Source organism: Tachysurus vachellii, chromosome 2 (genome assembly GCF_030014155.1).
Source record: "Tachysurus vachellii isolate PV-2020 chromosome 2, HZAU_Pvac_v1, whole genome shotgun sequence".
Lineage (NCBI taxonomy): Eukaryota > Metazoa > Chordata > Actinopteri > Siluriformes > Bagridae > Tachysurus > Tachysurus vachellii.
In genome coordinates this window covers 21550644-21565356 of record NC_083461.1, presented here as the reverse complement: position 1 = coordinate 21565356, position 14713 = coordinate 21550644, and the positions used below count along the sequence as shown (strand labels likewise).

The 14713-nt window shown below is 42.9% G+C and overlaps 1 protein-coding gene across 2 annotated transcripts in view; it reads left to right on the top strand.

The window, feature by feature from the left end:
- LOC132860100 (SH3 and cysteine-rich domain-containing protein 2-like) overlaps positions 1-9078 on the top strand; it is a 35734-nt gene extending 26656 nt beyond the window's left edge. The window contains exons 10-12 of one of the 2 annotated variants that reach the window (XM_060891175.1): positions 5055-5192; positions 7279-7330; positions 7583-9078. In XM_060891175.1, the coding sequence (XP_060747158.1) occupies positions 5055-5192; positions 7279-7330; positions 7583-7800 (408 nt within the window). In that variant the 3' untranslated portion in view covers positions 7801-9078. Of the gene's footprint in view, positions 1-5054; positions 5193-7278 lie in introns of both variants that reach the window. The other variant, XM_060891184.1, reaches the window with a different exon arrangement.
- Positions 9079-14713: the final 5635 nt, after the last annotated feature.

Genomic DNA, 14713 nt, shown 5'->3' with positions numbered 1-14713 from the left:
GATGCAGTGTGAGATAAAACAAGGAGGTCCTGTCACAGTTTGACTCTAGAACATCTGTTATTTATTTCGAGTGTGAATTAACATGAGGGATAATCAGTGTATGGGGGCACGGTGGCTTAGTGGTTAACATGTTCGCCTCACACCTCCAGGGTTGGGGGTTCGATTCCCGCCTCCGCCTTGTGTGTCTGGAGTTTGCATGTTCTCCCCGTGCCTCGGGGGTTTCCTCCGGGTACTCCGGTTTCCTCCCCCGAACCAAAGACATGCATGGTAGGTTGATTGGCATCTCTGGAAAATTGTCCGTAGTGTGTGATTGCATGAGTGAATGAGAGTGTGTGTGTGCCCTGCGATGGGTTGGCACTCCGTCCAGGGTGTATCCTGCCTTGATGCCCGATGACGCCTGAGATAGGCACAGGCTCCCCGTGACCCGAGGTAGTTCGGATAAGCGGTAGAAGATGAATGAATGAATGAATGAATGAATGAATGATAATCAGTGTTTAGAGATGAATGAAGTAATGCACTTCATAACAAGCAGGAAAACATTCAAGCATTCAGCCATAGTCCAGCTGTATAAATGTCCATCCTCTGATCAAGTGAATACGAATGTTTTGTGGCAGGACTGTGGCTAGACATACAGCGGAGAACAAGTGGCTTTAAATACTTCTTGAGAACAAGACTGTGAAGTCCACCAACAATCTGAACACCTTGATGGTGAGACACGTCCCAAACCTAGAAAGACACTAATTCGCGAGATCTAGAGGGGAGGAATAGATTTTTTTCTGAAATGAACAACACTGGATATGATTCCTGTTTTGTACTGATGCACTCTTAATAAAAGAGATTGTTTGGGGTTCTGTACTTGGCTATTACTTTTCCTTTTCAAAAAACAAAATGGTTCTAGGTTGAACCCTTAGAGAGCAATAAGCCTTTTATCTATAATTGAAAGAACAAGTAAGGTGAATTCAATGATATTCTGCCATTGACAAGACTGGTTCCTTTGGGTTCTGTGTAGAAAGCTGGGCAATAATTGAACAATGTAATTGAACAATATCATTATATATATATATATATATATATATATATATATATATATATATATATATATATATATATATATATATATGTTACTGATAATATATATGTTACAGTAAAGGACAATAAAGTGTGTGTGTGTGATGATATATGTTACAGTAAAGGACTGACATGGACAAGTACCATGAATGGGATATAGCAAACCGTATCAGATCAATGTATGAAGGGAATTTTTTGTTTTCTCAGTCAGACCTGAGAGTCTGGTTCTCTCTTTTGAACATAACAAACATGGTGGTCTGGTTTTATGAAAAGGCTCCTGGAGGCTTACAGTACAAACCCCCCACAGAGTAGTGATCATCAGTTAACATCATCATACATATCGATGGCTATAGTACTATCAGCTCCACTCTAGATACAGCCTGCATGGTGAAGATGAAATGCCTAGTTTACTGATTCCCAAGATGTGACAGACCAACAGTGAGGTTCATTATACTCTGATTTTTAGGGTTCAAGCGCGAAGCACTGGAAACCTATTGTTTTTGTTAGGATTTTTATTATTATTATTATTATTATTATTATTATTATTATTATTATTATTCCGCCCTAGAAACGGTCGTGCTGCCCAAACCGTAAGGCCTAGAGAGCTCAAACTTGGTCAGATGGTAGTACTGGTCACAGTTACTCAGGGCCAAAATCTCAGTGGAATCGGACAATTTGGGGCGCTTCAGAGACCCAAAACGTGTTTGTCCCCATAACCCCTAAACCCCTGAAACCCCTATGTCCAAATCTCAAGTGCTTTATATCATTGGAATCCTTGGCTCGTGACTTAAAAAACGTATATCTCCAATTTCATTTGCGCCATTAAATTTTTTCGCTATCGCGCATTTTATCCAAAACCTACTTTTGCTAACTAGTCCTAGGATTTTCGCCTGATCAAGACCAATCCAGTGCAGTAATATTCTCTGGAGTCTCAAAGACAATAATTTTCGAAAAAAAGTCGAAATTTTGATTCAGGGTCCTTAAGGGGCCCCAAAATGTTTGGACTGTGAGGAGCCAGTTTTACTAAAATGTCAATAACTCAAGAATTAAATGAGCTATCAACACCAAACTTGGGACACATGTGAAAGAGGTCAAACTGAGGTCACAGTTTAAAAATCGTGGCGATTGGCCATTTCGTGGCGCTATAACAGAAAAATCACTAAAAACAGCCATTTTTTAAAAAAAGCCCTCTAGCGCCCCAAACAGTCCAAAAACCCAATTTTGTGCTGACTTGTAAGGCAAAGATTCTGATTCTGGTTCTGACTCGGAGTGGGTGGGGCCTAACCAGGAAGTAGGCGGGGCTTGTCTTGAAGTGGGCATGGCTTTAACCGGTAATAATTAATTTGTAATATTTATAACACTAGCTTACTACCTTTAATTTTTTATGAAATACAGCAAAAACGTGTCAGACACACAGTGTCTGGTTACTGGTTAGAGACAGCTGAAGGTTTAAAAAAGAAAAAAATCTCCGACAGACAGAGACGCAATGCGAGTCGCATTCTACCAAGCAAGCACCACGTCTGAACGAACTCACGTTTACCAGAACTCTACTGGTTAGTAAGTACGTATTATTAACGTTACAACCCGAAGTAAAAAGCTGAAGAAACCCTAAACGTTAACGGAAAAGACCTGCGAACCCGAGTGACTGAGGGAGAGACAGAGAGCTGTTCTGTGTGTGACTGTGAGTGAGCAGAGCGAGAGACAGCAACACAATACATCTGTATGTGTATAGGGGAGGGGCGCTGTGACTAGCCTATCACTGTAGGGGAGGGGCGCTGTGATTAGCCTATCACTGTAGGGGAGGGGTGCTGTGACTAGCCTATCACTGTAGGGGAGGGGCACTGTGACTAGCCTATCACTGTAGGGGAGGGGCGCTGTGACTAGCCTATCACTGTAGGGGAGGGGCGCTGTGACTAGCCTATCACTGTAGGGGAGGGGCGCTGTGACTAGCCTATCACAGAACGCTGACACAATCAGCTAGCCAATGATGATTTTCATACAATCCGAGCACAGATATTGACTCGTATTACTCGTATAATACTCGTACTCGGCAGAAATGCTTTATCCGTACCGGATACTCGTTTCAGCCAAGTATCCGGCTCATCTCTAATGGATATGACTTTGTTTATTTTAGGGAAAACTGGACGGGTGAGTACTTCACATGACATATGTTGTGGCACCCTCTGTAGCATGACATATGTAGCATGACATGACATATATTGTCATGTCAATCCAAAGGCCTTAAACGCTTGAACCCGGGAAATGCTGCTTGCAGCTTTAATTTTCTTTTATTTTCTTTCTTTTTTTTTTCTTTCTTGGAAACTGGTTCATTTTTGGGCCAAAATACACAGCTGCCCAGAAAGAAAAGATCACTTTCCATAATTTTCTAGTTAGCCCTGCCAGACTGGCCACCTGGCTCACATGGAGAAAGGAAATGAAAGGCAGTCGGACACTAAATCTCAAACTAACATTAAAATTACTAATACCTTTCAGACCAAGAACTGAATTAGCATATTTCTTATTTTAATCTGAGGCACACTGCAGGACGTCTGAAAGGTTTGTGGACTGGATGGGGTTTTGTTTGACTTGTCATTCATAAAATCCTATTTTTTAACAGAAGTACTCATTCTTTAATAAATTAAATTGAATAGAAAGAAGGAAGATTATTGTCATTTTGTGTAAATTTCTGTAATGAAATTATTTGCTTCTGGTAGGGAACTTCCAAAACACACTCACTGATGTTGGAATGCATTGTTTATTATTTAGATTTAAATGTAATTGAATATCTCTATCATATTTTACAGGCTTTAAGCTAATCCAAGTATTTCATCTTGTAAAAACACTAGTATATCTAATATTATACACAGTAAGGAGGTAACAATATGTACTGAAAAGAAATAAGGAATACAGATACAAATTAAAGGTGCAACATTTGTTTTTGTTTGTTTGCTTGTTTTGGTTGGTATCGGTTGGCTTGTGGGAAGTTTTTACCTTCATGTGGGCCTGGGCCAAATCATGAAAATAGTTTGTTTTGTTTTTGTTTGTTTCTCTTTTTTTTGGTTTGGTTTAAATCGATTTGCTTTGTTTTGTTTTGTTTGATTATGGTTTGATTTGGATTGGTTTTGGTTTGGTTTGGTTTGGTTTGGTTTGGTTTGGTTTGGTTTGGTTTGGAGGGATCCTTGAAACCTTTAAAACCTTTTCTCTAGAGAATCTTTTAGGGCTACCAAATATGATATGAAGCCCCTAATAAAACCCTTCAAGGTTCTAGAGAAAAGCTTTTCTTCTGAGTGTTACTAACAAAATAAATCTACAGATGTATTTCAAAAGGCTCAATAAAACTGCATTTCCTGGGATTGGAGTTGACTTTTAGCTCTACATCCCTGACCCAGCATGCTGAGTTTCCTATTATCAACCCAATTTGGGTCACATCGACCTGACGTCCTGAGCCGGCCAGCAAACTAAACCTAGCACCTGAGCTCTAAAAACAAAAAAAGTGTTTTTAGAGTGGAGCTACAATGAGACTCTGCTGTATTAAAATGTATGATTCTTTAAAGCAGTAATCATCAGTTGGCTTGTCTAGATTCTTGGATAAAATGATGGTTGTATGTGTTTTAAAGACCTTTTAATCAGAGCCATTTGGAAAACTTTTCTGCAGTTTGTATTCCTGCTGATTAATTGTTATTATGTATTTAAATTTGATGCGAGTTTTTGTTCACATAACTCAAATGATGAGTCTAATGCTGCCTAATGCTGCCTAATGCCTGCTTGTGTTAGCCATTCCGAAAGAAAAATATCAAAAGGAAACACACAGGGAATAGGCATAAAAGATGAAACTGATCTTTTCACAATTTTGATGCATATTTAATTTGATGAAGTGTGTGTGACTCATACAATGTAGAGAACAAAGCTGGTGGCTGGTGGTGGTTGCTATGGTGACTGTCTCACTTGATCGTGTGTGTTTATGTGTGTGCGTGTGTGTGCATCAGGGGAAGAGTCGAGACAGAGTCGGATTTTTCCCTGCTAACTTCGTGCAGCGTGTGCGTCCTGGAGAACAAGTATGGAAGGTCACTCAGGGTTTCCATGGCAACCGTGAGAAAGGTCAAATGACTGTAAAAGAGTTACAGGTGAGCTAACACATGCAAAAAAAAATTTTTTTAATACTTTTAATACTTTTTTTTGTTATTGTTTGTTTTATGCACTTGAGCTTCTAGATTTTTCTGTTTTATCCAACACTGAAAAAAATGAAAACTTTAGATTTCTTTGCTGTTTGATTTGCTGTAGGTTTCACATGGAATATAATATTTAAAGAAAATGGTGGCTGATAAGTATGTAGTGCTGAAAGCCTCCTTGTAATATGGTGATAGAAAATGGTCAAAATAATCAAATAAATAATAAAATATTAATAATAATAATAATAAAAAAAAACATTTCTAGAAAAAAAACAAAAAACGAATAGCCGGGAGTCTCAAGTGTTCAAGCAATTGATTTCTTGCCATCGCCGGTGGGGATGAGTTATTTCAAATATTTCAAATATTATTTAAAACAATGATTTTTTTTTCCCTAATCACGTATCAGTTAATTAAAAATATATCATTATGGTCAGACATTATGGTCTTCTTCCATTATGGAGAATCTACAGTCATTCCAGCATATTTAGGAAGCTTGCCATTATAGTCTCAAGCCAATCAAATCTCTAGTCCACCATCTCGAAGACATTATGCCATTACCGTGGAGACGTCCGTCTGTCTTACTGCCAATGAAACCGGACACCCGTTCAAGACCCGCTCTGTTTCCTCTGATATTAGCCTTGATCATAGGAAACACCATGTGCTCGGATATGATGTACAGTACGTCTAATCCTGCATTTCACCATCTGAGTGCTTCAGATTTCTTTTTAAAGCTACAAAACTTAGGAATAGATGTAACATCATCCTGTCAGGTGTAAACATGTAAAATGAACATGTCTCCATTGCGCAGATTAATTAACATTTATTGCACATCCAGTGAATGGACTTCAGGGTTTTTAAATTAGATTTTTGGCACAGGGTTTATACCAGATACCCTTCCTGAAGCAACCCTCCCATTTTCTCCAGGCTTGAGACCAGCACTGAGAGTTAACCTCTCAGTGGATGGGTTGTATCCTTGCCTAGGAATAAAACCCCAGCTGCAGTGGTGAGAGAGCAGGATCCTGCTGCTGTATGCCTACAGTATTGTGTCTACAACCAGCAGTGTGATGATACTCTACTTAGTACAGTAGCACACAATTTGTGTTATGGCCTATTTGTGTGCTATTGAGTGGTGGGTCAAGCGGTTAAGGCTCTGGGTTGTTGCCTGGAGGATCTGGGTTCAAGCCACAGCACTGCCAAGCTGCGAGTGTTGGGTCCTTGAGTTAGGCCCTTAACTCTCACTGCTCCAGCGGCACCGTGCTCTGATCCCAACCTGTATATGTGACAGAATAAAGGCTTATATCTATCTATAATATAACTTTATTCAACACATCAGCGTGACTTTCACAAGAAAGTAACTAAGAAGAATTATAGAGTTATTAAGAAAACAGCTCTTGTAGTATGGCTCAGTTCTCAGTATACAAACCATACTGTGAACTAGCTAGATACAATATAATGTCCAATATAATTAAAGGAAGGAACTGTTGATCTTCTCTGCACCTCACTTCACATTAAAGTGAAACTGATTTTCATCCCTTCCCACAATCCTTCCTGCTGAGCCTCAGTTTCTCAAAAGACGCTTGTTTATTTTTGGATTTTTGCCTTTTTAGGTTAGTCATTTTCGAGCACCAATGTGAGAATTTGGATTTTGCTTGCAATTTGAAAATGAAAACAAAAACCTGCATGAAAATGTTAGACTTGTGTTTGTTGGACATATATACCACACTCCTTTCTCTCTATTTAGAAATGATGAATTCAGCTAGATTTTTATGATGATGTCACCTAGTTATCATACAATAAGGAGCTTATGTACATAAAACAGCTTTTTCTGCATTTTACAATCAGCAATCTCAGATATCGTAATGAGTTTGAGACAGTGATCTAAGCTGAGCTGATAAATTATCAGAGAGATTACAACAAGAAAAAAGGACAAGGCAAAAAGTGGAGGAGGAAGAGAAGGAGGGTTAGGTAGGGATTGGCTAGGGAGGTATGCTAAAAAATAATAAAGAACATCAGGGCTATAATTGAACTTGTTCTGTTTCAGATCTGCATCGGGAAAGCAGAGGAAACCGACGGCTTTTTGAAGCTGACCAGCGGTAAGAAGAGAGGACTCGTACCCTCCAGTTGTGTAGTGGAGATATGAATAACCTTGCCAGACACAGACACACATACATACATACATACATTCATACATACATACATACATACATACATACACGACGGCAGGGACACACTCACATACACCAGCAAGCAGCCTGAAAAGGAAGTGCTCTCGACTTCGCTCACTTCATTTCACCGAGACATGAAAGAAGCACGTCTGACCCTCTGATTCTGACCTCTGACCTCAGGTACACGTGACCAGTGGAACAGTTTTGGTTCGGATGATGCAGTAACTGTCTGTGCGTGTGTGCGTGGACTCAAACATTACAGTAGCAAGCAGGAGATGCAACAAATTCCACGTGTGATTGAGAAAAAAAAACCTGTAGGACAAGTGTCCCATCATTCCCATGATGCACCAGCAAGCTTGGAGGAGACCCATCATGGAGAACACGAGCTAAACAAATAAACAGCTGTATAAGTGTTGGGATCATTATTGAAGTAGTTTAGAGAAAATCTTACTTTATATTTATATAACTGTCTGTAATACCTGAGTGCTTATTACTGAGGTTTCTGGGGACAGTAATACTATTCATGTTTCACTGGAGAATTAGGAAAGGAGAAGGACTTGGGTTTGAATTTTGAAATCAGACTGTAGATATCTGGAGCACTGAACACACACATATAACAGAGTCATTGTGTTAAACCCCTTCAGTTTAGTCACAAAAGTCATAAATCCCGAGGAGTAACGTCGCTGTTCAATGTATAATTTATATATTTAATATAAAGATAACCAAAATAATCATCACCATCACTGCTGTTGACATTAACACACTTAAAGAGGGTTTTTCTCCATGACTATATAGTGAACACTTTTCAGTGTGAGATCACTAAGTGAGATTTGAGACATGTTATTAATTGAAATGTATGAAAAACTTTGGAGGGGTGGGAAAGAAAAAAGAAAGCATACAGATTTTACACCAAGATGTCCAAGATAAAGGATTATTGAATCAGGCCTGTGAGGAATAGAATACAGCGGTCCACAATTAACATCAGTTCCAGCCTGAATACAGTTTTTTTTTAACATCAAGAATAACTTTAAGCACAAGAGCATGAAAGTTATCCTCAGGTATAAACACCTAATATGCTCAAACAAAACAATTGAACTCAAAAGTTATACACTGTAGGTAAACATATACACATTAACATTAACTGTATAGATATTTCAAGAAATGTAGTGAGGCATGAATAGGGATTTGCTATTCAGGCTCAGGGCTACAAAAGTGATTGACAAATGTAAAATGTCTGTTATGGCAAATATGAGTAGTGTCAGTGAAACATGAATGACCTGAAATTAAAAAAATACTAATAATATATTTTTTTTAAACTGGTCTCTGTTTTGCTACTATTTCTCAGAAGCTTGTAGTGTAACTAGCTACTGTAGCTAGCTAGCTGCATAACTTACAAGTAATTATTATTATTATTATTATTATTATTATTCCAAATATAACAGCACAGCCTCAAGAGTTTGATTTCTCTTATACAACCATTAAATTAAAAAAATATCTTGTGTTATATTGCATCTTGTGGAATGTCTGAAAAACCTAGTTCCCATTCTTGCTAATGTTATAAACAATCATTCAGTCCTCAGACATTTTATTTCTCTCTCTTGAAGTTGCTAAGATAATTAATTAAGTTAAAACATTATGTATCTGCGCTAGCATCAGACCTACTCGAACCCTAGAAACCTGATCTGACCAGTTAGACTTAATGATTGACGAAGGAAAATGTATAAGAAGTGATTGGTTTGATCCTGGAGTCAGACTTTTGGATCTCATTGTTTAAGAATTTTTTAAAAATTTGAAGTTGATATGTCAACAGCGGGAATGTTTTTACTGTTTTACTTTACTGTTTTAACTGTTTCAAGAAAAATCAGAAGAGCTTACATGTTCAGGTGGTTTTTATATATGAGAAAATCTCTGAATTCCTGAATGTCTGTTCTGTAAACTTCTACACTGGAACATGGTGAAATAAAATAAAAGTAAGAAAATACACTGCACCTACATATGATGTTATTTACTCCCTAATGTGTGTGTTTATGCAAATCATTTATTTATTCATTCATCCCTCCGTTTTCATTTTACTGCTGGCTGAGATGTGAGATCTTGAGTCATGGGTCTGCCCAAGGGATACAGGTCTAGGATACAGATGAGTTACTCTGTAAGATGGCAAAATGCCTTCAGATGGCACCCAGAGATGATAGAGCAGGTTATTTGGATGCCCTTCCATAGCACCCTATCCAGGAGTCCAGCAGCCTGGGGGAAGGACCTTGTGTCTGTGTCTTACATACACACACACACACACACACACACACACACACACACACACACACACACACATACTGTACACTGCTATTTTATTTCTGTGCTTTGTGATGTATAAATTGTTCAGCACAGAACAAGATGGTGTAAAAATGAAAAAGGGCACGTCAGACTAAGGCAGAGATGCAGCTGTGAACAGAGAACACTCCAGATTTAGATGAACAGAAAAAGCATTAGCATTAAAGAAAATAAAATCCACATTTTTATATTAATAGCATGTTAATTAATGTATTTAAATCTGTGACAGAAGCTCTTCACTGCTGAGTCATTCATGACGGGCAGAAAAGAACTATGCTATGGATTTACACTTATTATCACATCAGCCTGCTACACCCACTTCATTCAGTAATCAGTGACTCCACCCACTTCTCCTAGCCATCAGTTGCTCCATCCACTTCACTTAGCCATCAGTTGCTCCAAATACTTCACTTTGCCATCAGTATCAGTTGCTCCACCCACTTCACCTAGCCATCAGTTGCTCCACCCACTTCACTTAGCCATCAGTTGCTCCACCCACTTCACTTATCCATCACTTGGCTCCACCTACCTCATAGACATCACTAGGCCCTGCCCACATAACTAAGTAGCCTTATATCTTTATTTCTTTCTTTTCTGTATGCTATTGAAATGCTATGTAATTTATGTAATGGATTTTTTTCCATCCATCCATTCATCCATTCATTTTCTACCGCTTATCCGGGGCCGGGTCGCGGGGGCAGCAGTCTAAGCAAGGACGCCCAGACTTCCCTCTCCCCAGACACTTCCTCCAGCTCTTCCGGGGGAATACCGAGGCGTTCCCAGGCTAGCCGAGAGACATAGTCCCTCCAGCGTGTCCTAGGTCTTCCCCGGGGCCTCCTCCCGGTTGGACATGCCTGGAACACCTCCCCAGGGAGGCGTCCAGGAGGCATCCGGAACAGATGCCCGAGCCACCTTAGCTGACTCCTCTCGATGTGGAGGAGCAGCGGCTCTACTCTGAGCTCCTCCCGGGTGACCGAGCTCCTCACCCTGTCTCTAATGGAGTGCCCAGCCACCCTGCGGAGGAAACTCATTTCGGCCGCCTGTATCCGGGATCTTGTCCTTTCGGTCATGACCCAAAGCTCATGACCATAGGTGAGGGTAGGAACGTAGATCGACTGGTAAATAGAGAGCTTCGCCTTGCGGCTCAGCTCTTTCTTCACCACAACAGACCGGTACATCGACCGCATCACTGCAGAAGATGCACCAATCCGCTTGTCGATCTCCCGCTCCATCTTTCCCTCACTCGTGAACAAGACCCCAAGATACTTAAACTCCTCCACTTGAGGCAGGAGCTCTCCACCAACCTGAAGGGGGCAAGCCACCCTTTTCCGGTTGAGAACCATGGCCTCAGACTTGGAGGTGCTGATTCTCATCCCCGCCACTTCACACTCGGCTGCAAACCGTCCCAGTGCACGCTGAAGGTGCTGATTTGAGGAAGCCAACAGGACAACATCATCTGCAAAAAGCATAGACGAAATCCTGTGGTCCCCAAACCAGACTCCCTCCGGCCCCCGACTGCGCCTAGAAATCCTGTCCATATAGATAATGAACAGGACCGGTGACAAAGGGCAGCCCTGCCGGAGTCCAACATGCACCGGGAACAAGTCTGACTTACTGCCGGCAATGCGAACCAAACTCCTGCTCCGGTCATATAGGGACCGGACAGCCCTTAGCAGAGGGCCCCGGACCCCATACTCCCAGAGCACCCCCCACAAGTCACCACGAGGGACACAGTCGAATGCCTTCTCCAGATCCACAAAGCACATGTGGACTGGTTGGGCAAACTCCCATGAACCCTCCAGCAACCTGGCGAGGGTATAGAGATGGTCCAGTGTTCCACGACCGGGACGAAACCCGCATTGTTCCTCCTGAATCCGAGGTTCGACTATCGGCCGAATTCTCCTCTCCAGTACCCTGGCATAGACTTTTCCGGGGAGGCTGAGGAGTGTGATCCCCCTGTAGTTGGAACACACCCTCCGGTCCCCCTTCTTAAACAGAGGGACCACCACCCCAGTCTGCCAGTCCAGAGGCACTGTCCCCAGCCTCCATGCGACATTGCAGAGGCGTGTCAACCAAGACAGCCCCACAACATCCAGAGACTTGAGGTACTCAGGACGGATCTCATCCACCCCCGGTGCCTTGCCACTGAGGAGCTTCTCAACTACCTCAGTGACCTCAGCTTGGGGGATCGATGAGTCCACAACTGAGCCCTCAGCCTCTGCTTCCTCAATGGAAGACATGTCGGTGGGGTTGAGGAGAACCTCGAAGTACTCCTTCCACCGTCCGAGGATGTCCCCAGTCGAAGTCAGCAGATTCCCACTCCCACTGTAAACAGTGTGAGCAGGGCACTGCTTCCCCCTCCTGAGGCGCCGGACGGTTTGCCAGAATTTCTTCGAGGCCAACCGATAGTCCTTCTCCATGGCCTCACCGAACTCCTCCCAGACCCGAGTTTTTGCCTCCGCAACCACCCGGGCTGAAGCTCACTTGGCCCTCCGGTACCTAGCAGCTGCCTCCAGAGTCCCCCGAGCCAACCAGGCTCGATAGGACTCCTTCTTCAGCTTGACGGCATCCCTTACTTCCGGGGTCCACCACCGGGTTCGGGGATTGCCGCCACGACAGGCACCGGAGACCTTACGGCCACAGCTCCGAGTGGCTGCATCGACAATGGAGGTGGAGAACATGGTCCACTCGGACTCAATGTCTCCAACCTCCCTCGGGATCTGGTTGAAGCTCTGCCGGAGGTGGGAGTTGAAGTTCTCTCTGACTGGAGACTCTGTCAAACGTTCCCAGCAGACCCTCACAGAACGTTTGTGTCTGCCAAGTCTGTCCAACTTCCTCCCCCGCCATCGGATCCAACTCACCACCAGGTGGTGATCAGTTGACAGCTCCCCCCCTCTCTTCACCCGAGTGTCCAAGACATACGGCCGGAGGTCAGATGAAACAACCACAAAGTCGATCATCGACCTCCGACCTAGGGTGTCCTGGTACCATGTGTACTGATGGACACCCTTATGCTTGAACATGGTGTTCGTTATGGACAAACTGTGACTAGCACAGAAGTCCAATAACAGAACACCACTCGGGTTCAGGTCGGGGGGGCCGTTCCTCCCAATCTTGCCCCTCCAGGTGTCACTGTCGCTGCCCACATGAGCGTTGAAGTCCCCCAGTAGAACGATGGAGTCCCCGGTTGGAGCGCTTTCCAGCACCCCTTCCAGAGACGCCAAGAAGGTCGGGTACTCTACACTGCCATTTGGCCCGTAAGCACAAATAACAGTGAGAGACCTATCCCCGACCCGCAGGCGCAGGGAAACGACCCTCTCGTTCACTGGGGTGAACTCCAACACATGGCTGCTGAGCTGGGGGGCTATGAGCAAGCCCACACCAGCCCGCCGCCTCTCACCGCGGGCAACTCCAGAGTAGTAGAGAGTCCAGCCTCTCTCAAGGAGTTGGGTTCCAGAGCCCAAGCTGTGCGTGGAGGCAAGCCCAACTATCTTTAGTCGGTATCTCTCAACCTCCCGCACCAGCTCAGGCTCCTTTCCCCCCAGCGTGGTGACATTCCATGTCCCTAGAGCCAGATTCCGTGTCCGGGGATTGGGTCGCCGAGGTCCCCGCCTTCGACTGCCACCCATTGCACCAGCCCCTTACGGTCCCTCCTGCAGGTGGTGGGCCCACAGGAGATCGGCCCCACGTCGCTCCTTCGGGCTGAGCCCAGCCGGGCCCCGTGGGGTAAGACCCGGCCACCAGGCGCTCGAGCCCCAACCCCGGGCCTGGCTCCAGAGTGGGGCCCCGGTTGCGCCATACCGGGCGACGTCATGGACCTCATTATTAAATTACTCATAAGGGGTATTTGAACCGCTCTTAGTCTGGCCTGTCACCCAGGACCTGTTTGCCTTGGGAGACCCTACCAGGGGCAGAAAGCCCCAGACAACATAGCTCCTAGGATCATTCAGGCACGCAAACCCCTCCACCACAATAAGGTGGCGGTTCGAGGAGGGGATGGAATTTTTTTTTTTTTTTTTTTTTTTTTTGGATTTTGGATTTTGGAATGGATTTTTTTAATTTGCTGAAATATCCCATGAACACACACAACAACACACACACACACACACACACACACAAATGCTGACTCTCCTGTTCTGTGTGGAAAATGAGAAACTTTGCAAGTCAGTATGAGATTTATGTTAAATTCTAATTATAATAAAATCCCTGTATTTAGTGAGCAGCTTCATGTTGAGTAGTAAACCCATGTGCACCTCTTTACACAGTCAATGTTCTGATAACACATTGTTCTGAGAACACACACACTGCCACTATAAAACAACTGACCAGCCTGATATAAAATTGGTTTTAAACAGAACATCTGGCTGCTATAAAACCTCGACCACACAGAGAGACACAGCACGTCCTCACACACTAATCCATAAATAACACACTTATCCAATACAAATTCATTTTAAAAAAACATTAATATGTTTATAAAGCCGACGCTCGTACACTGTGTGTCTCTCTCCCAGGAATAACTCTTATTTACGGGCAGAGCACAGATCAAAAGCTCCCAAGCACATCCAAAAACCACAGAAACTATTTTAAATACAGAAAAATAAAACATGACATTAAATGGTGCTGGGTTTGTTTAGATTAAACCAATTAGGACCATTTTATGAAGCTGAATACCATGTTTCTGCTGTGGAGTTCTTAAATCTGATTGGTCAGTAGGTGTTGATTAACATTAACTTAAAAAAATGTTTTTTTTTGTTTTTATTTAACAACAACGCAAAGGAGTTTTCTGTAAGGAGTCTCCAGTGGCAGAGCTTTGGAACAGCTTTTTGTACTGTAAGAGAAAGAAAAAAGAGGTTAGGGAAGGACTGTTTATAGCTGCTAGAACGTAAGTGACAACACAAACGTAAGGGACGTGAACAAACACAAGGGACGTGAAATCAAGTGAGAACACATTTGTATAGCACTTTTCACAATTCACATTTA